The following is a 20,779-nucleotide window of genomic DNA, read 5'->3' as shown; positions in this document are numbered from 1 at the left end:
ATTTGGGACCTGAGACTATTTTAGCTGGTGATCAGCTACTGATCACATCCCATCTGATCAGCTAAAAACTAGCCAGCGTTCCCATCTCTGTCTGCTGCAGCACCATCCTACCAAGCTGCATGGAACCCACGAAAGTCATACTTCACCATTCCTAGCATTGTTTTGACTTCAAGACAATGTTATGCAAATCGGCAACACAGACACTCCCGTGTTGGCACTCCAGTTTTACTTCAACCCTGACGAGCTTTCCTTGAGATGAAGCCAGGGTGGGGAGAGAAGAGCGGGAGAGGTCAAGACTGCCCTCCACCCCTTACCTGGAGACCTCGTTTCCCACCTCCTTCTCTTGATGCATCCACCTGGAGGCTAAGGCAAGAGTGAGGGGGAGGACTCAGGTTTTGCTCCAGAAATACATTGCATTCACGGTACTACAGCAAGTGGGTGGAACTAGAGAAAGTGATGCTCTTAATGAAGATCCAACCCTGTAGAGTGTGGTAGCAATGAGCAGCAGGTAGAGGCTCTAAGGAGCAGTGGTTACCCTGAGTGTGAAGTAAGAAGTGGCAAGGGAGCGGTCCAGTGGTTAAAACTCCACCCTTCCAATGCAGGGGCCTCAGATTCCATCCCTGGTTGGATAACTAAGATCCCACATGGCTCAGGGCAACTAAGCCCATGCGTCACAACTACCGAGCCTGCAGCTAATGAAGGTCACGCACTGCGATGAAGAGCAGGCCCCATTTGCTGCAGCTGGAGAAAGCCCACACGCAGCAACAAAGACCCAGCATAGCCAAAAATAAATAAGATTTGTTAAAAAGTTAACGTAGTACTTCTAGATGTGGTGCAGGCTGGGATGGGTCAGTGATTCTCAGCTAAGGTGAAGTTGCTCAGTCGTGTCGGACTCTTTGTGACCGCACAGACTGTAGCCTACCAGGCTCTTCCATCTGTGGGATTTTCCAGGCAAGAGTACTGGAGTGGGTTGCCATTTCCTTCTCCAGAGGATATTCCCGACCCAAGGATCGAACCCAGGTCTCCCGCATTGTAGGCAGACACTTTACCGTCTGAGCCAGTCTTACCAGCAAAAGAAATCAAGCCTTTATGGTAGCATAGAGGCTTTTTTTTTTTTTTTTTTAAAGAGCTCAGTGAGTTACAAGGACAATTCTATGAATGACTAAGTCTTGGTAGCTGGAATGCTCTGGTGCCATATACCAGCTTAAAAAAAAAAATACTAGAGATCACTTGAGTGAGCCTGGCTCAGTCAGGTTTTCAAGCACATTGATGTTAGTCCTGCTGCTGCTGCTGCTGCTAAGTCGCTCCAGTCGTGTCCAACTCTGTGGGAGCCCAGAGACGGCAGCCCACCAGACTCCCCCATCCCTGGGATTCTCCAGGCAAGAACACTGGAGTGGGTTGCCATTTTCTTCTCCAATGCATGAAAGTGAAAAGTGAAAGTGAAGTCACTCAGTCGTGTCCAACTCCTAGTGACCCCATGGGCTGCAGCCTACCAGGCTCCTCCATCCATGGGATTTTCCAGGCAAGAGTACCAGAGAGGGGTGCCATTGCCTTCTCCGGATGTTAGTCTTAACCTATGCTAAAAAGATAGATACTACATGCTTGTTCAGTTGCTCAATCATTTTCAACTCTTTGGGACCCCATGGCCTGTAGGCCGCCAGGCTCCTCTGTCCATGGGGTTTCCCAGGCAAGAATACTGGAGTGGGATGCCATTTCCTCCTGCAGGGGATCTTCCTGCCCCAGGGATCTCTCCTGCATTGTCAGGCAGATTCTTTACCACAGAGCCACCTGGGAAGCCCAGACAGATACTAACCTAAATACCAATTCTCCTTGGCAAGGATTAGGAACCTCTGTGTGTGCATCTGCTCTGAGCACAGGGGAAGCGGGAAGGCGCTGCTGGAGGATTCTGTTTCCTCTGTTGGAAGCAAAGGGCCAACAGACACAAGCCACAACCACAGGCAGGAGGTTAGAGAAACTTGTTATTAAATTTAATTTTCTTTAAATACATACCTTTTTCCCACCCTCACCCACTTGGGGGGAGGAACAGAGAAAGCCCCCAGTCCTTCCATTTGGGGGATTCCATGTATAAAGCCTGAGATGGTGAGGATGAAGTATAAAAATACTATTTACAAAGGAAAAGAGGGTGTCCGTCGCAACCTTAACCTTCAGACAGCCCCTCATCCCCAGGCCCTTTTTTGCTCCTTTAGAAAAGAAAAAAAAAAAAAAAACCCTTGGGGAATCCACCTGGGTGTAGAAAAAGCCCTTCCTCTGGGAGGGGTGGGGAGGGGCGCTCAAACCCCAACATGGAATAGGAAGCTCTGAGATCAACCGAGGAACAGTGAATGGATTAAGCACCTCAGATGCTAAGAGAGGGCTGGGGCTGCCCCCCAGCACCCCCCCACCCCCGCTGTAGTCAGCAGGCAGGCCAGCCAGCCTTTGTTTCTGCAGGTCCCGTGTAAACATTGACTCTTCTGCACGTCCACGCACTTCCCGATTTCCTACAGAGCCTCCTTGGCTTCTACTGGAGGCACCTGGTTCCTCCGTCTTTCCCCCCTTGCCTTCTAACCTTCCTCGGGAAGCTGTGGCAAGGAGGTGGGGGGGATCACAGGCGGGGCACAGCTCACCGCACCCCTTCTTCGAGGTCAGGGCAGCTCATCCTCCTTGGGGAAACCCTCAAGGCAGGGTGAGCTCCAAGTTCTTGGCCAAACAGGAGTGGATTTCTGTTCCCAGAGCAGGGACAACGCAGGCAGAGTCCGGTCCCAGCAAGGCAAGGCCATCGGCATGGGGTAACAGGAAGGCTTCGGGAGGCAGAAGTGGGTGAGTCTGGTCTCACCCTGACGGTGGAAGACCAGCCCGGCATCCCCTCCCCTGCAGGTGACCGGGACCCTCACCACCCGTCAGTCTTGTTCACCGTGGATGCGAGGAAGGACCAGGCACCCACGAAGCTAGAGGTCTCCTTCAAGCCTGGTACGGAGGCAGCGCTCACACCAGCTCATCCAATAGGATCCCGATGCTCTGGGAGGCCTCAGAGGGGCCAGCGATGGGCTTGTTACACATGGGGCAGACACAGCGCACCTCCAGCCACTTCACCAGACACCTGCGGGCAAAAGCCGACCTGTTACTCCCTAAGAAGATACCAGCGTGCTCCGGCTGCCCCTTCATAGAGCCCCGCCGCTTCTCAAGACAAGAACCTCTCCATCCCTGCCCTGGTCTAACCCTTCCAGCTTGCCTGATGTGCAGACAGAATGCAGGGAATCAGCAAGGGGTGTGTGGGAAGGGCAGGGACTTCAGCCTCTAGAAGACTGTTGTTATTGTTCCGTCTCCAAGTCATGACCAACTCTGCAATCCCATGGACTGTAACCCGCCAGGGTCCTCCAACCATGGGATTCTCCAGGCAAGAAAACTGGAGTGGGTTGCCATGACCTTCTCCAGGGGATCTTCCCGACCCAGGGATCGAACCCAAGTCTCCTTCTTGGCAGGCAGGTTCTTTACCACTGTATCGCCTGGGAAGCCCCCCTCTAGAAGATGCTCCCTGCTTTCTTTGCTCCAGGGCACCTGGACACTTACTTGCGGTGAAAGGCGTGTTGGCACGGGAGCACACCTAGCTCGTCCTTGCCCTTGAAGTCTTCCAGACAGACGGCACAGGTCTGCTGTGGGAAGAGAGAGCCGTGTGAGAGGAGATAGGGAGGAGCCTCCCCCGCCTCGAATCCTCAGTCACATCACCCCATCTGCACCCAAGAGAGGGCTAACCCTGACACGTGTGGCAGCCATAATCCACGGCGGACTGCTTCAGGGTTAAACTGACCCAAGTAGATGAAATTAAATGGTTAGTTCCTCGGTCATGGCAGCCACATTTTAAGTGCTCAACAACCACAGTGTGGCTAGCGGCTCCCAAGCCAGAGAATACAGATAAAAAGCATTTAATTGTTATTAATGTGTTAATTTCTGTTGTGCAGCAGAGTGACTCATGTTATTTTTCATATTCTTTTCCATTATGGTTTATTTTAGCATACTGAATATAGTTCCCGGTGCTATATAATACAACTTCGTTGTTTATCCATCCTACATGTAACAGTTTGCATCTGCTAATCCCAAACTCTCAATCCACCCCTCTCTACCCCTCTTTCCCTCGGCAACAACAAATCTGTCCTCTGTGTCTGTGAGTCTGTTTTTCTTTCGTAGATAAGTTCATTTGTGCCATATTTTACATTCCACATGTAAGTGTTATCACATGGTATTTATCTCTCTCTGTCTGACTTCACTTAGCATGACAATCTCTAGGTCCACCCACGTTACTGTGAATAGCATTATTTCATCCTTTTTTTAATAGTCTTTCAAGCTGAGGACTTTCGACCAGGGGGCACTTATCCATAACTAGAGGTAAGGAGGGGGGTCTGGTGTATGGTTTCCATTCTTTAAAGCCAGCCTTGCATCCTAGTATATTAGCCCCTCAATCACAGCTGAATTTCCTCTTCTGGAGGAGAGCTTAAGAAACATCAGAACTTGGGGACATCGTGACTATGGACCCCAAAGAGACAGATGAAATGAGGCCATATCCAGGCTAGTCTTGTGCGTGATGGGACCTGTGATTCTTCCCACACACAGACAACCACACACACGCTCTCTGCACGAGTGCCTGTGGTTATGGACAGAAGTCTTGGGACATGAATTAGGTGACCCCAAAGGTGCAGGTGGGAAAGGAAGAAGAAACAGTCTAGTCCTAAAAGAGTTGGGAGTTGAGGGGCCCCAGAAAGTGGATGTGATGGGGTGCAGGGGAATGGAGGGGAACAGGGGAGAACTAGAGGGCTGGACCCACATGTCAGACCCACAGTCGCCAGGACAGAGCACACACAAAGGGGACCCCTTTCGGACCCAGATGGGGGCACTGAGCTGGGAAAGTTAGAGAAGTCTGGCCCAGGGTGGTCAGACTGCCCTCCCTGTTAAGATCACGTCTAGCAGGACTCCTGGGGTTACAGGTCACCATGCACCCAAACCCTTTGGTGACCCCCTTTGTTTTCTGCCTGCGCCAGTCCCAAACATAACAGATTCTGCATATCGATCACCTCCTGGGATGTGTCTTCAATTTGGCCCAAGGAGACCAGAAGGCAGGGACTAAGAAGGTTCCTAAAAAGGTCTTCAGACCTGGAGAAGGTTTGCCTTACCCGATGGGCACCCCGTGTGCTGCCCCAGGGCACTCACCCCGTATAACTGCAACTTCTTGGCATCTCCTTTAAGCACCACCTGGGAAAAAAGAGGGGAGACCTGGGGTCAGAAGAAACCAAACATGGGGCCAGGTGGCATCAGCCGAGGAAGGGAGCCCCCAGCTCCGCCTAGGGAGACCCTCGCTCTCCCTAGGCACGAGGGGAGAACAGGCCAGCTTCATCTTGCCCCCTCCCTGTTCCCTCCACCTCCCCCGGCCATCTCTATCTGGGCTAGTAGTGGTGGAGCGGGGAGAGGTCTCAGGACAAAATGAGGACTTTTTTACCTCTTTATATCCATATCGTTCGCTCTGTGCCTGGTTCCGGAGTTTGCTGGGGGGAGCAAGAAAGAGGGAAGAGAAGAAGTCATTATGTCTTTGCACAAACAGCCATTCAGAGCAGGAGACAGGCCGGTGGCTTGGGACTTCCTTCTGGGGGTGGGGAGATGCATCCCGTAGACACGGAACATGCATAGACGTCTTTGCAGGTCACCAGCGTGGGGTAAGGACTCAGACTCTTAGGTTCAACTGCCTCAAAACTCACTGTCACCTACCCTCAACTGGGGGTGGGGGTTCTGACAGAACACCCTAAAAGTTCATTCACCATCCTTCCTGGCATGTCACCTCCTTTAGGCTCCGCACTAGACAGATCAACCATCTGCTTGCTGAGAGTGCAAAAGTTAGTTTTGTTTTTGTTTTTTGGTCATACCACGTGGTTTGTGGGATCTTAGTTCCTGACCAGGGACGAACCTGCCCCCTTCAGCAGTGAAAGCGAGGAGCCCTAACCACTCAACTTCCAGGGAAGTCCCAGAAGGTAGACACTCTTAAGAGGGCTATTTCCACCAAGCCTGGGCAGCAGGAAAACATCTGTTGAGCCTGGGGAATTTTCCACCAGGAGAACACAAGTATTCTGGAGGCAGAGCACACGCTTCCCCCTTCACAGCACCAGGGCAACACAGGCAATCCCTTCTTTGTTTTCCTCTTTTTGTTTCAAGCTGGTGGCCTGCATACAGCCGGACTCTCAATGGCCAGAACACAATGGCCAGAACATGCCGTTACTAATGGCAGGAGCATAACTGTGATGGGGGATTTGCTAGGCGTCAATCTCTACAGATATAGATCCGTTATCTGATATCTAGCAATATAGATCCATATCCTTGCTCATCGATTTCAAATACCTTCCAGAGGGAGAGACATGCTTCTTGGCAGACAAGGAACACGGAGTCCAAAGAAGCTAAGTAACTTGCTCAAACTTCAGAGCTGCCTGGCAGCAGAGCCTGGATTCTCACCAAAGTCGACCTGATGACACAGCCCGAGCTCTTTACCACAAACTGTGGCCAGCCTCACATTCAGGGGGCACACACCCTGCTCCTGGGCATAGGATGGGGTTTTGGGAAACACCCTTTCAATCAACAAGCCACCAACTTTCTGAATGGCTTACTGTGTCAATGGCCGAGACCAAGATAATGTACTGATAACTTTTTTTTTTTTTTGCTGTTTTATTTTCAGTGAGAGAAACCTTCTGCACTGTGCAGGAAGCTCTATGGTCTCCTGTACCTGGGGACCAGATAGAATTTTCTCTCCCAGGAATCATTTCTACCAAAGATTTGTGTTATTGGAAGAACACATCAGAGAACCACCAGGTTAAGACCAGGGGGGCCAATCATGGTTTCCTGAGGGTCAAAGCTAGCTAACCATTTGTTTCAAAAGGCCCAGAAGTGAAGAAGTGTTCTTTCCTATATATACACTTTTATTTATTTAATTTTTGTGCTCTGTTGCTGCTCGAGGGCTTTTATCTAGTTGCGGGAAAGCGGGGGCTACTCTTTGCTTGGATGCTCAGGGTTCTGTTGTGGAGCATGGGCTCTGGGGTGCGTGGGCTTCAGCAACTGTAGCACGTGGATTCAGTAGTTGCGGCTTTCGGGCTCTAGAGCACAGACTCAGTAGTTGCGGTGCACGGGCTTAGCTGCTCCGCGGCACGTGGGAACTTCCCGGCTCAGGGACCAAACCCGTGTCTTCTGCACTAGCAGGTAGGTTCTTTACCACTGAGCCACCAGGGAAGCTCTGTACTTTTTCTTTTTTTTAAAAAAACTAAACTTTTTAGTTTGTCATGGGGTATAGCAGATTAACAAACAAATGTTGTGATAGCTTCAGGTGGACTGCGAAGGGACTCAGCCATATATATCCACAGGCCCATTCTCCCCCAAACTCCCCTCCCATCCAGCCTGCCACGTTACACTGAGCAGAGTTCTGTGTGCTGGCCTTGTTGGTTACAGAACTGTGCTTACTCATAAATGGTTGAAAGCAGGAATTGAAAGAATATTTCATGCCATGTGGAAATTATATGAAAATCAACTTTCAGTGCTTGCCATAAAATTTTACTGGAGCACAGCCACACTTATACTTTATGACTGCTTCTGTACAGAAGGGCTGGGTGGTTCAGACAGATACCATATGACTCGCAAAGCTGTAATAGCTGGCATTTTATGAAAAAAAAAAAACAAAATGCTGGTCTGATTTAGAGGAAGAGACTCTTCGATCACTAGCCTTAATTGAAGGGAGGGTACAAGGTAAGATGCTCCAAGAGCAACGCAGAGATGCTGGAATCAGAGCAAAGGAGGATGCAGAAAGCCTGGTGCACAGGCTGGGGGCAGATAAGATCCGGCAGCCTCCACCTCCACGGCTCCTAACAGGAGGTCAGGGGACAGGTGAGGCCAGTGTTCCTCTGCCTCAGGGCTGAGGGCAAGGCAGCACCGCCGCTGCCTGGCCCCTGACCCTAACCGCCGCCCTCATGGGCAGGGGGGTTTCTGGTCCTTGGAGGGACGGGCTGAGGGTCTAACCAGAGCTCCCACTGTTCCACCCCTACTTGCACACGTTTCTGTACACATCTGCATCTGCGTCCCCACTTCTAAATGAGAGGGGCAGGGAAGGATGCACTCAAAACGAAAGATGCACTTAAAAGATCAAGGGCCACCTGCCTGACACTGGGTTCATCTGGGGAAGAAGAAGCGTGTTCTTGTCAGGCTGCCCAGAGCTGCCTTCTGAGGGAGAGACTGCTGCTCTTTTAGCTGGTATGTACAGAGTGAATAAGGAAGTGGCGAGGAGCCTGCCGGCTTCTTGGCTCAGAAAGAGGGGATGTCACATCTCCGGAGCCTCGCCTACTTCGCCTGCAGCATGGCTACCCTTATGCAGTACTTACGCAGTAAGCGCAGTGCCTTTCTGCTGGCTCTGTCGAAAGATGCCTGGGGGGCCCTTCTGTCTGTCTGGCTCCATTTAATGGTCTTACCCAAGGATTCTCCAGAAGCTGACTCTGAGAGTCGGGGACCATCAATTGGAACATTGAAGGCTTCAGAGTCACGCTCTAGATTCACTCTGCCTGTAGATTTCCATATCAGGAAGGTAGAGGTTGGGATGAAACGGGGCCAAAAGGGTTGCAAGGAAAACGAGAGCAAAAAAGCAGAGATCTTGGGCCATCCCAGCAGGGAGGGAGCGCCAACAACTAGGGACAGGTGGCCTTCTCAGCTGCTGGGGTGAGCGAAGCAGCTAAAAATACCCTGAATTCAATGAGCCCATTTCAAGCCACTGCCAGTGGGCGCTTCCTGGCTTTTCCCCTTTTGCAACAAACAATGCGGGCAAGTCCTGCAAAGAGTCATTTCTTTCCTGCCCGATTTGTACTTCACGGGGCCCCTTCCATCCTGTGTAGGGCAGAGATCAGCTCCTGGTGGGTCGGGCGGCGGTGGGGGAGGAGGGGGTCAGGGAAGATGGAGCGAGGGGGAGTTGGGCCGATGAGCTCAGCAGGTCGGGAGCCGGGGGTCACAGGCCTATTTTGGCTGAGGAGGAAACCGAGACGCAGGCAGAGGAAGTGGCTTCTGTGCTTGTGTGTCTTTCTATATATAGGCGCTCCCAGGCTGCCACATACCAGCAAGGCTGGGGAACTATGAGACGCCAGGGTCACACCGGCTTTGGGCTGTAGGACAGAGGGCGGGGTGGCGAAGGGGCAGATGACTGCAGAAGGAAAACAGGTGGCGCCAAGCAGCCCCGCAGCGGGGGCGGGGAAGCTTCTGGTGTCATGTGGTCACCAACTCCAGCCAAGCAAAAATAAATAAATAAACACCCTCCGTACCCAGAGCTCCCAGCCCATTCTTCTGCAGCACCACGGGTCTGGCTGCAAGCGGGTGGCCACGGGAGCCCCAGATGATCCCGTTCAAGGAATAAGAATCTGGGAAGGCCAACATCTGGAATCCGAAAGACCCTCGCTAACCGTCATCAGACAAGCCCATCTCACCATCTTTCCGGATACAGGACTTCAGGCAGCTCTTTAACTGCCTGAGCACAAGTTTCCTCATTTACGAAGCAGACTAATACTGAAACTGGAGGGCAGTTCTGAGGACTAAGGAAGAAGAACATTTCACAAGGTGGTCAGCACGGTGCCTGGCACACCAGGAAGTCCTGGGCAAAGAGGAGCTTAAACCCCAAGATCACACCTATTAGTGGCAGAACTGGGAAATGAAGCTGGGTCTCCCACCGACTGGCTCAGAGTGGTTTTGTAGAATTTCCTCTCTTGACCACCTCTGCAGCCTGGCAGGGATGTACATGCATGCATGTGTGTGTGTGTGTAGGGGCCAGACACAGCCTGGTTTTACAGCCTCCTGCCAGCATCGCACATAAATCTTGGGTATGCCTCCATCTTCCGTCTCCGGGGAGTTGCATATATTGCTTCATATGCAGAGAGCGAGGTGGTTGTTGGTCAGGAAGACGAAAAGTTTGAGGAAGAAAACTTCAGCTGGGGGAAAGGGGCGGGCGGGTGTGCAAGGGGGTGTTGAGATACCGGAAATCTACCCACACCCTCACTTTACTAATGAGATGCAAATTTCAGACTCAGTGGTACAAGAGGGGAAAATAAACCACTACCTTCTCTGCAAAAAGCCTTGTAAGTGGAAAATTCCAGTCCCAGGGACTTTTTAAAGTCTGGAGAAAAAAAGGAGGGCTGAGGCAGTGGATGAGAAGCAAAGGAGAGCAGGGCCCCAGGCCACTTCCCCTTCTTAGGAAGGGGCTCCTTGGCCTGAGGAATCTGAACAAGCGTCTCCTAACCCTCTAGCGTCCCGCCAGGCGAGCCACTCAAACCCACCAGGATATCTCCGTGGGGAATGCAAACTCCTTTGTCCTCCATCTTAATTTAATCTGTTTAGATGATCTGATCAGATACTAGACACCCCAGCTGACGTCCGTCTACCCAGGCATTGGGTAATCATATGCTTGTGTGTGTGTCTGTGTGTGGGCGTGTGGCTTGGTTTTATCACAATGGCTCAAGGAACCATGACATTCTACTGGTCAGGGGTGTGCAATGTTCCCCAGTTCACAGGACAGACCCATACAATGAGGAATTGTTAATACCCATAGGGTGCCCTAGTTCAGAAACACTACTGTATTTTCCACCCTGAATACCAGGCATGCCCTACATTTTTGATAGAAGATAGCCACCAATTCCCTTGTCTAGAAGCAAAGAAAACAGTTCCTGGAGCTTGGCTCGCCCTGCTAAGCTCCAATCCTTCCCTGGACCCCTATGCGATAAGAAGTGATGGTTTTCAGGTTTTATTCCTTCAAACATAAGAGGCAGTATAAACAGGCAGCTCTGCAGACACCAGCTTGCTAATATTAGCATCTGGAAGGATGATAACAGGACTTCCCAGGAGGGCAGAGGGTCATGCCACTAGCGGAATGATACCCCCTTAGCCCTGGCCACCCAGAGGTGTGAGTGGGTGGAGAGAGATGGCGAGGGTCCACTGATGATATTACTTAGTCATTCTAGGCAACATGAGAGGAACTGGCCAGCAGGCGGGATGCAGGCTGATCCATGCTGACCTTGTATGTGCTGGACAGCTTGATAGGCTGATGGAAATAGAAACAGCAGGCCTCAGGGGCCCAGCTAACAGCAGGCTAAGTTTTGTCCTCAAAGCAAGGAGCCCCGGCTGGAGGCTGGTGACTCTGCAACAGGAGGCTTGTTCGGTTCACCCTACCTATGGCCGCCACCTCCTGGACCTCCCCCTCCCCGAGACCCCAGGTCAGACAGTGAGCCACCCACCTGATAAAATAGCAGCAGAAGATGAGGCTCAGCATGAAGATGAAGATGCCCGTGCCGAAGATGACCATGTAGATGTTGAGGGGAAGGTCTTGGAAACTGATGGGGGGCATTGAGCAGGACTTGTTGGTGCTCACCAGTCCCAAGCCACAGAAACACCCTGCAGAGAATAGGAGAGGGCAAGTGTTACAATAGTGGGAAATTTACTACCGAGGCTGATGCCACTCTGTGAGCAAGGATGCAGCGAGAAATGGCAAGCCTCTGACTCAGGGACTTACTTTTTTCTAACTGATGCATAATTGATTTACAATGTTGTGTTCACTGCAGACGTTCAGCAAAGTGATTCAGATATCCATATACGTATATGTATTCTTGTTCATATTCTCTTCCATGATGGCTTATTATAGAATATTGAATACAGTTCCCTGTGCTTTGCAGTAGGTCCTTGCTATTTATTTTATACACAGTAGTTGGTATCTGTTAATCCCAAACTCGTAATTTACCCCTCCCTCATTCCTTTCCTCCTTTGGGAACTATAAGCTTGTTTTCTATGTTTCTATGTCTGTGTGCCTGTTTCTGTTTTGTAAACAAGCTGTGTCATATTTTAGATTCCACATATAAGTGATACTGTATGGTATCTGTCTTTCTCACTGCACTTAGTATGATAATCTCTAGGTCCATCTAGGTTGCTGCAAAGAGCATTATTTCATTCTTCTCTTTTTATGGCTGAGTAGTTTTCCATGATTATATTGGATTGGCCAGAGTTCATTTGGGTATTTCCTGAAACATTGTATGGAAAAACCCAAATGAACTTTTGGACCAACCCAATATCCTGTTAGTATGTGTGTGTATGTGTGTATGTCTCTATGTATGTGTATGTGTGTGTATATGTGTATCTCTCTCTGTGTGTATGTATGTGTGTGCATGTGTATGTCTCTATGTATGTGTATGTGTGTGCGTGCGTGTGTATGTATGTGTGTATGTCTCTCTCTCTGTGTATGTGTGCATATGTGTATGTGTGTGTATTGTATGTGTATGTGTGTATCTCTCAGTGTGTGTATGTGTGTGTATCTCTCTGTGTATGTGTGTGTATATGTGTGTGCATGTATGTATCTCTCTGTGTATGTCTCTATGTATGTGTATATATGTATATATGTGTGTGTATGTCTCTCTGTATGTCTCTATGTATGTGTATGTATGTATATATGTGTGTGTATATATGTGTGTGTATGTCTCTCTGTGTGTGTATGTGTGTGCATGTCTCTACGTATGTATGTATGTGTGTCTCTGTGTGTGTATGTGTATGTCTCTGTGTATGTGTATGTGTGTATACATGTATGTGTGTATGTGTGTGTGAACCACATCTTCTTTATCCATTCATGTGTTGGTGAACATTCAGGCTGCTTCCATGTCCTGGCTACTGTCAGTAGCGCTGCTATGAATGCTGGGGTGCGACTATCTTTTTGAATGCATGTTTTTTGGGGGGTAAATACCCAGAAGTGGGACTGCGAGATTAAGTGGCAGTTCTACTTTGAGTTTTTTAAGGAACCTCTACACTGTTTTCCACACTGGGTGCACCAATTAACATTCCAGGGACTTACATTTACAACCTCGTCCTAACACTAGTGACATGATCTTGGGTAAATGATTTAATCAATCTAGGAAATAGGATCCTACACATGATACTTCAACCTGCACCTCCTTCTAGGGGATCAAGGAATCGGGCAATGGGTGGAAATGGAAAACTCACTTCCGTCTGGTAGAAGCCCCTAGGGTGCACTAGCAAGACGAAGAGCCTCAGGTGAGGAAACATCCATCTGGGCTCCAATCCCACCGCTCCCTAGCTACGCGACCTTTGAGAAATTACCTTGCTGAAAAGCTCCCCTTTGTCACAGGAAAACAAGCAAAGTGCAGAGGCAACCCAAGACTGTGGTGTAAGAAATATGCTTTGTAAATTGCAAAGCGAAGTTGCAAAGGTCATTTGTCATTATTAAGCCACCTGCTCCAGAAGCCAGGCTGCACCCAGACCAGAATAGAAATTGTTCACTCTGAGTCTGGGCCCGCGTTCCAGAATGTGGCTGGGGGTGGGGGAGGGGAAGCCACTGCTCACTTTTCCTGGCCACCCTCCCCTTTTCTACTCAAAGCCTCACCATGCGGTCTGCTAATGTCAGTGGCATCCCCAGAGCTTGCAGAACACAGAATCTCAGGCCAGCCGCCATCAAAGCGAATCAGAATCTACATTTTAACAAGGTCCCTTCAGTGTGGGAAGCACAGGTGGCCTCTAGAAGCTTCATTCACGTGACTCAGAAGCAAATCTTGATTGATCTGAAGGTGACAATCACCTTTCTTTTGCCAGGGTTTGGTGTTGGGGTAGGTATGTGATTGGGCTTCCCTGGTGGCTCAGCGGTAAGAATCCGCTTGTCAAAGAAGGAGATGGGGGTTCGATCCTTGGGTAGGGAAGATCCCCTGGAGAAGAGAGGGAAATGGCAACCCACTCCAGTATCCTTGCCTGGGAAATTCCGTGGACAGAGGAGCCTGGTGGGCTACAGTCCATGGGGTCACAGAGACTAAATGACAACACCACCAACAAAGGCATGTGATTAGGTTCTGGCTGAAGAAAAACAAAGAACATCTGCTATAAAGACAAGATTTTCCTTTCTTGGGTCACATCTCTCCAAAGCATTTGGAATGGTGGAAGCCAAGTTACAGCTGGTAAGAGGGAAGTTCAATATGAAGCTGGTGGCAGAGAAGACAAGGAAAGAGGAGGAATGAAAGATGTTGTCTGTCAAGGGGCTAGAAAAATCAATCGTACTACTTCATGGGACCATTGGTCCTGAGGGTTAGAACACTGTCTATTATGGTTATAAGGGGGAAAAAGAAAAAGGAATTAACCATAAATCAGGTGAGTGGTTTTTCTTGCTAGCAGGCAAATATCAGTGACCTGAAAGGTAAGCCTCAGAGTCTTGAATTTCAGAAAGTGTTGGGACAGGAAGGCTAAACTTCACCATACGTTTGTGTGTGTGTGTGTGTGTGCATTCATTCACTCAGTTGTTTCCAACTGTGCAACTCTACGGATTGCAGCATGCCAGGCTCCTCTGTCTATGGGATTCTCCAGGCAAGAATGCTGGGTTGCCATTTCCCTCTCCAGGGATCTTCCCAACTCAGGGATCGAAGGTCTCGAGTTTCCTGCATTGGCAGGCGGATTCTTTACCGATGAGCCACTTGGGAAGCCCTTACGCACGCTACCAGCCAAACACATCTCATGCTACCAACTGAACCTTCGTAATACCATCACCGTGAAATGTACTCTCCCCGCCCTCTCCACAGGGTTGAAAAAAAAGACTCAATCACTAAATAACACAAATAGTCAAACAGCTAAGAAGGCCTGGCTTCAAAGACCTATGGGGACTTCCCTGGCCGTTGAGTGGTTAGCACTCTGCACTTTCACTGCTGAGGGCACAGGTTCAGTCCCTGGTAGGGGTGAGGGGAGTGGGGAGGTGGGGACGGAGATCTCACAAGCCGTGGGGGGGCGGGCGGGTGGGGAGAGCGGGGAGGAGGACTCAGGCTTTCAATACGGGTTCCTGTGCTTTCCTGACACTGTGGTTAGGAGCCATTGATATACTTTGGAACGCTATACCATAATTAGGGTTGCGACCCCAACTCCACAAAAGACTTGAAAGACCGTAGTCATCTCTGACCTCACACATCTCCACCCTCTTCATCCCCGAGATCAATCTAGTGACCAATATAACAAGCCCTCTCCAAACCTCTTTCAGACTGTATGCCAACTCTGCTGCCAAGTCTCTATTCCAAACACACTTGGAGCCCAGTTCTACTCCAAGTCCCTATTAATTGATGTCTAGTCCCTCCTCTAATTTAGCCCACATGTCTGGCATATCCTCCCACTCCGTTTTTCTACTATGATCTACCAAACTCAGGCTTCTAGTCCTCCCAAACAAGAATGCGCTGGGTCCTCTCTCTCCCTCCCCAACTTAGTATCCCCCAGCATCACCCAAGGTGAGCGAGTCTCCTCTCTATTTCTTGCCCAACCCGGTCTTCACCTGCCTCCAAACTTTTGCTCATGCAGCTTTCTCTGCCTGAAACTCTCTCTCCCTTCCCAAAGTCCCCCAAGGCTGGTCTTTGTGATATTCACCACCCACCCTCCCCCACACCCCCCACCCTCCCCCAGCCGCCAGACCCCAGCTGGAATTCTATAGCACTCACAGCCTGAATCCCATGTTCTGGCTCCAGCACTCTCAGCTGACTGTCTTAGGTTACCCTACGGTTCCTAGAATCAGCTTCATTTAACTCAAACATGCATTACACACTGGTTACACGACAAGCACCATGACAGACACTGAAGAAAAAAGGAAAGACCAGATGATATTACAGTCTAGGGAAGAAGACAGACACAAAGGTTTCCATTGTGGAAAGTGTGGTATATAGTAGATGTGTGACTGATGAGATGGTTGGATGGCATCATCGACTTAACGGACAAGAATCTGAGCAAACTCAGGGAGATAGTGATGGACAGGGAAGCCTGGCATGCTGCAGTCCATGGGGTCGCAAAGAGTCGGACACGACTGAGCGACTGAACACCAACATACAATTCTGAGATCAGAGACAGAGAGCTCTAACCCGCCTGAGCACTCCCAGGTCTGAGGATAGCAAACTTTCGTACTTTGACTGAAATGGCACCCCACTCCAGCATTCTTGCCTGGAGAATCCCATGGACGGAGGAGCCTGATAGGCTACAGTCCATGGGGTTGCAAAGAGTAGGACACGACTGAGCGACTTCACTTACCCTCACGTTTGGCTTTTTTTCAGTAACTGGTTAACAGATAAGTAATTCCTGATTTTTCTCAAGGCGACCTAGTCCTCTTGGCAAAAGCTCCCACTTCAAAGTAAGGAAACTGAAATTTGGGAAAATTGCCCAGAAACTGCCCTCAGCTGACGGGTGACCAGTCAACCAACAAGTACTGCTTGCTGACTTGACTTATACACTGATCTAGACATTGTGGGGGAGAAGGCAATGGCAATCCACTCCAGTACTCTTGCCTGGAAAATCCCATGGGCAGAGGAACCTGGTAGGCTGCAGTCCATGGGGTCCCTAGGAGTCGGACACGACTGAATGACTTCACTTTCACTTTTATGTATTGGAGAAGGAAATGGCAACCCACTCCAGTATTCTAGCCTGCAGAATCCCAGGGACGGAGGAGCGACTTAGCAGCAGCAGCAGCAGACATTGTGGGGAAACAAAAAGTAAAAGCAGTTCTTGTCCAGAGAGACTTTCGGGTTCAAGTTGGGAAAAAATTAATTAGCTACTAAACTTTGCTAAACCCCTGCTTCTTAGCCTCCAGCATGGGTTAGAAAGTTTTCACCACCTCTTCACCCTCCACTCAAATATTTGATCTCTGTGGGCCAAAGGAGATTGATTTTTCCATGAAGGCACCATGGTGGACTGGCCAGGCAGGAACAACTTTCTGTCTGCTCTGGAAAACGGTGTTTGGCATTGTCTTCCAGGTAACTCTGTCCTCCATGCCAAAGAGGCTTCTTCCCCACCAGCCACATCTGCCCCAGCCCTGTCTCATCAACAGCTGATGCTGTAAGAGTCTAATCCTCCATCTGCCTTGACTCTCCATGTACCTTTTTTATTTTTTTTAAGAGTCTTTACTGAAATTTGTTACAGCATTGCTTTTATGTTTTGGTTTCTTCGCTAGGAGGCAAGTGGGATCTCAGTTCCTTGACAGGGACTGAACTCACATCCACTGCATTGGAAGTCAAACTGTTGACCACTGGATCACCAGGGAAATTCCACCATGTACCTTTCCTCAGCTGTATGCTGGCATCCATAGGGTCCCAGAGAACCTCATTTGGTTCCCTTGCATGGCAATAACCATAGATAACGCAGAGGGTTTGCACGCATGCACTCTGAAGGCACTCTGGCCTCAGCAGTGTATCAGTTTATTGATCATCTGATCTTGCCAAGAGGCTTTCTGGGGCTCCAGGATTGAGTCATGGGCTTCCCTGGTGGCTCAGAGGTTAAAGCGTCTGCCTCCAATGTGGGAAACCCGGGTTTGATCCCTGGGTCGGGAAGATCCCCTGGAGAAGGAAATGGCAACCCCCTCCAGTATTCTTGCCTGGAGAATCCTATGGATGAAGGAGCTTGATAGGCTACAGTCCATAGGGTCTCAAAGAGTGAGACACGACTGAGTGACTTCACTTTCACTTTCCAGGACTGAGTCAGCGAGTTGGGACTTTCTATGATAAAGAGGTGTGGGTGAGAAGAGCTTCATGGCTAAGAGGAGATGGCCCATTTGCTTGCATTCTGATCAAAGAAGTAGACAAAAACACACTGGGTTAAAAGCTGACAGTGGTGTAGCTTTTTCTCTAAACTTATAAGGAAAGAATTATTTATCACAAAGGTGTTTGGGGAGGGATTGCTTCTTCCCTGGAGTCAGAGAACAGTCCTTTCTCCATCACTTTAAGAAGTAAAAAGAAACACAACATAGTAAGTCAACTGTGTTGTTGTTTAGCTGCTGAGCTGTGTCCAACTCTTTTGCGACCCCGTGGACTGTAGCCCGCCAGGCTCCTTTATCCATGGAACTCTCCAGGCAAGAATACTGGAGTGGGTTGCCATTTCCTTCTCCAGGGGAATCTTCTTGATCCAGGGATCACACACATGTCTCCTGCATTGGCAGAGTGATTCTTTACAACTGAGTCACCTGGGAAGCCCAAGTCAACTATAAATCAACAAAAAATAAATACATGTTTTAAAAAGTGGAAAGATGAAGCAGCAAGTGCTCTGCTGGTCTAAAAATCTATGAAAGGGGGCGGCCCAGAAACAGGCTACTGTTCACTGACAGCTAGCTACCTTGGTTCTTCTCCTGAAGTCTGTTCCATTGTTTCCCCCGACCTATGAAAGCCTTGACATCAGAATGTCTCATCCCCCAGCTCGCGGGCTGGGAGCTGGAGTGACGTCAAGAGAAGGGCTGGCCAAGAACGACCAGGGGATCTGGGAAATGCTTCTCTTTCCCAGCCAACGGGAATCTTTCCCAGATGCGGGGGTTCACTGTCCTCTCCCACCCCCACCCCCGCCCCCACTCCAGCTATGCCTCCGATCACACACACAGCTAGGTTCATTTTCAGGAAATTAGATCCTACCAGCTAGAGGAAGAGGGGGATGGGAGCCCCTCATACACAGGCTGCCCAAACCCTGCCTTAAAACAAAAGCCTCTTGAAATAATTAATGCAAGATCTGGCAAGAGTCTGCTCTCAAGAATGGATTTCTTCCGCCCCCCGCCCCCAACCCCACTAACTAGCCAGCCTACCCTACTCAGAGATAAGGCCAGCTGCTTCTTTCTCCCTGCCCCCGGCCCCTGCCCGCCCTTCCCCGCTTTCTCCAGAAACTCTCCAAGCTTTAGAACAAGGCAGTCAATATCCCAGGGTCACTGGAGGGTATTAGCAGCCAAAGTTTTGAACTGACCCGCTTAGAAGGGCGTCTCTTCAGGTAGCCTGGACAAGGAATCAGCCCTAAGCCCAACTGTAGTCACGGAAACTGCTAAAAAACCTAAATGTGACGTGCATTTAGCATCAACCAGGCTGGGGAGGGAGGGGAGACTGGGTCTGGAGGCGCGGACACCACTGAGGCACAGGAGCTTGTACCGTGGTCTGGCCTTGGGGCCAGTGAGCACAGATCCCCAGGCAAGCCTTGCATTCAAGGGTAGCCGGGCGCCAGAAGATCTACACGGCTTTATCAATCCAATAAAGGCACGCTCATTAATCCGGCGTCATCCCCGGGCACAAAGCCCCCGAGCAGCCGGTGCGAAGCTAACAAAGGCGCAAGGGAAGCCGCCCCCACGCCGGGTCCTGCACGCTGCACTGTATACATATTTAAAATAGCCTGCAAAGTTTCAGACCAGGAACTTGAGCTCCCTCTAGGAGATCCGAGCCCGAGCGCGGATTTAATTCTCCGCCGACGACCACAACAAAGAGCAAGAGTTTGAGCTCACAAAGGCGAGGAGGGAAGCGGGTATGAGTGCGAAGCCGCCACACAGAGGCCGGGAACCCCTCGGCTCCCACGACCCCCGCCCGCCGGAGAGATCCCTCTCGGCCCTCCAGGGAAACCTGGATTCCACACCTCCCCCCCTTTCAAATTCCGCGCTGTGCAGAGCCGAGTTGAGCGCCAGGACGCCTCCTCGTCGGTCCCATTGCAGTAAAAACTTGGCTCGAGAGGGAGAAGGAGCCCTCCGATCTGAAACCTGGCGCCCGCTCCAACCCCCGTCTCCAGCCAGCCCCACGTCCCTTGCGCCCCCGCTCCCCCCACCCCTGCAAAGCCCGGTGCTCACCGTTACACCACTGGAATGGGTGCATCAATGAACTCTCGGCTGGCTTCCTCGGGCGAGCGAAGGCAGGTGCGGGACGGGAAGGCGGGGCGGGCGCGCCGGCCGGTGGGGTCGCCGGAGGGGCCGGTTCGCAGCGCGGGCGGCCGCCCTTCCCCTGCAAGTGGAACTCCCTCCGGAGCCGGGAGCTTCGCCGCGATGGGTTTTTGGAGCCACAAAGGGGAAAGAAGAGAAAAGAGACAGAAAAGTCTCCCGGCTTTAAGGACCGCGGAGGGAAGGCAGGAAGGGCCCGGGGGCTGGGGGCTGCTGCGGGCCGCCGGGTGGGCAGAGGAGAGGAAATAGCCCTAGGCAGAGGCGCGTCCTGGACGCCGCCGCTCGGAGGTGAGACGCCAGGGACTCCGAAACTGACACGGTGCACGCACACCCCCTCCCTTATACTGCCCCCGTCCCCCTCCCGTCACCGGCCCTCAGCCAATGGGAGCCTTCCTCCGGCCCCTGGCATTGCTTGCAGACCCGCCCCATCCGAGTGTGGAGAGCATCTCTGAGGCTTGGGCGCCTCCCCTTCACCTTCAGTCCGGAGAAGATCCGGCGGCGCGCTGGCCCGAGCAGCCCCGAGCCAGCCTCCTCCGCTCGGGACCTGGAGGAAGGTGAACAATTAGTGCCACCTTGTTTTCGTCCTCCAGATCGGTTACTGTTTAGCATTTCTCTGGCTCTTTGAGAAAGCCAGTTCGAGGGAGTGGTCCCATTTCTGTCCAGAGGGCAAGGACGCGGTCTTAGGTGGCGGGCTCTCACGTTTCTTTGCTCGCTCTGAAAGAGGGAGCATTGCAGCTCGAGATTGTCCTACCAAGTGAAGTGGGAAAGACAAATATCATACCATATCCCTTATATGCCGGCTGTAAAAAAAAAAAAATTGATACAAATGAACTTATTTATAAAACAGACTCACAGAAACAAAGTTATGGTAACCAAAGGAAAAGGGGGAGGGAAGGATAAATTATAATTTTGGGGTGAACAGAAACATGCTGCTATACATGAACTAGATAAACAAGAAGGACCTGTATAGCACTAGGAACTATACTCACTATCTTGTAATAACCTATGATGGAAAGACAATCTGAAAAAGAGTATATACACACATATATATTTGAATCACTTTGCTGTACA

General features: G+C 50.6%; 1 protein-coding gene across 2 annotated transcripts; it reads right to left on the bottom strand.

The window, feature by feature from the left end:
• On the bottom strand, positions 1,967 to 20,484 carry RNF122 (ring finger protein 122). Of its 2 annotated transcripts, none has more exons than XM_018042123.1 (6): positions 19,622 to 20,484; positions 11,277 to 11,433; positions 5,486 to 5,531; positions 5,200 to 5,241; positions 3,568 to 3,647; positions 1,967 to 3,097 (listed from the first exon to the last, which is right to left on the bottom strand). In XM_018042123.1, exons 1-6 carry the CDS (start codon positions 19,644 to 19,646, stop codon positions 2,983 to 2,985), a joined length of 465 nt encoding a protein of 154 aa, XP_017897612.1. In that variant the 5' UTR covers positions 19,647 to 20,484; the 3' UTR covers positions 1,967 to 2,982. The 2 variants fall into 2 exon arrangements, with proteins under 2 accessions (XP_017897612.1, XP_017897611.1); XM_018042122.1 differs by having other exon boundaries at positions 3,568 to 3,650; positions 19,622 to 20,480.

This window comes from Capra hircus, chromosome 27 (assembly GCF_001704415.2).
Source record: "Capra hircus breed San Clemente chromosome 27, ASM170441v1, whole genome shotgun sequence".
Lineage (NCBI taxonomy): Eukaryota > Metazoa > Chordata > Mammalia > Artiodactyla > Bovidae > Capra > Capra hircus.
This window is presented reverse-complemented; position numbering and strand designations above follow the sequence as displayed.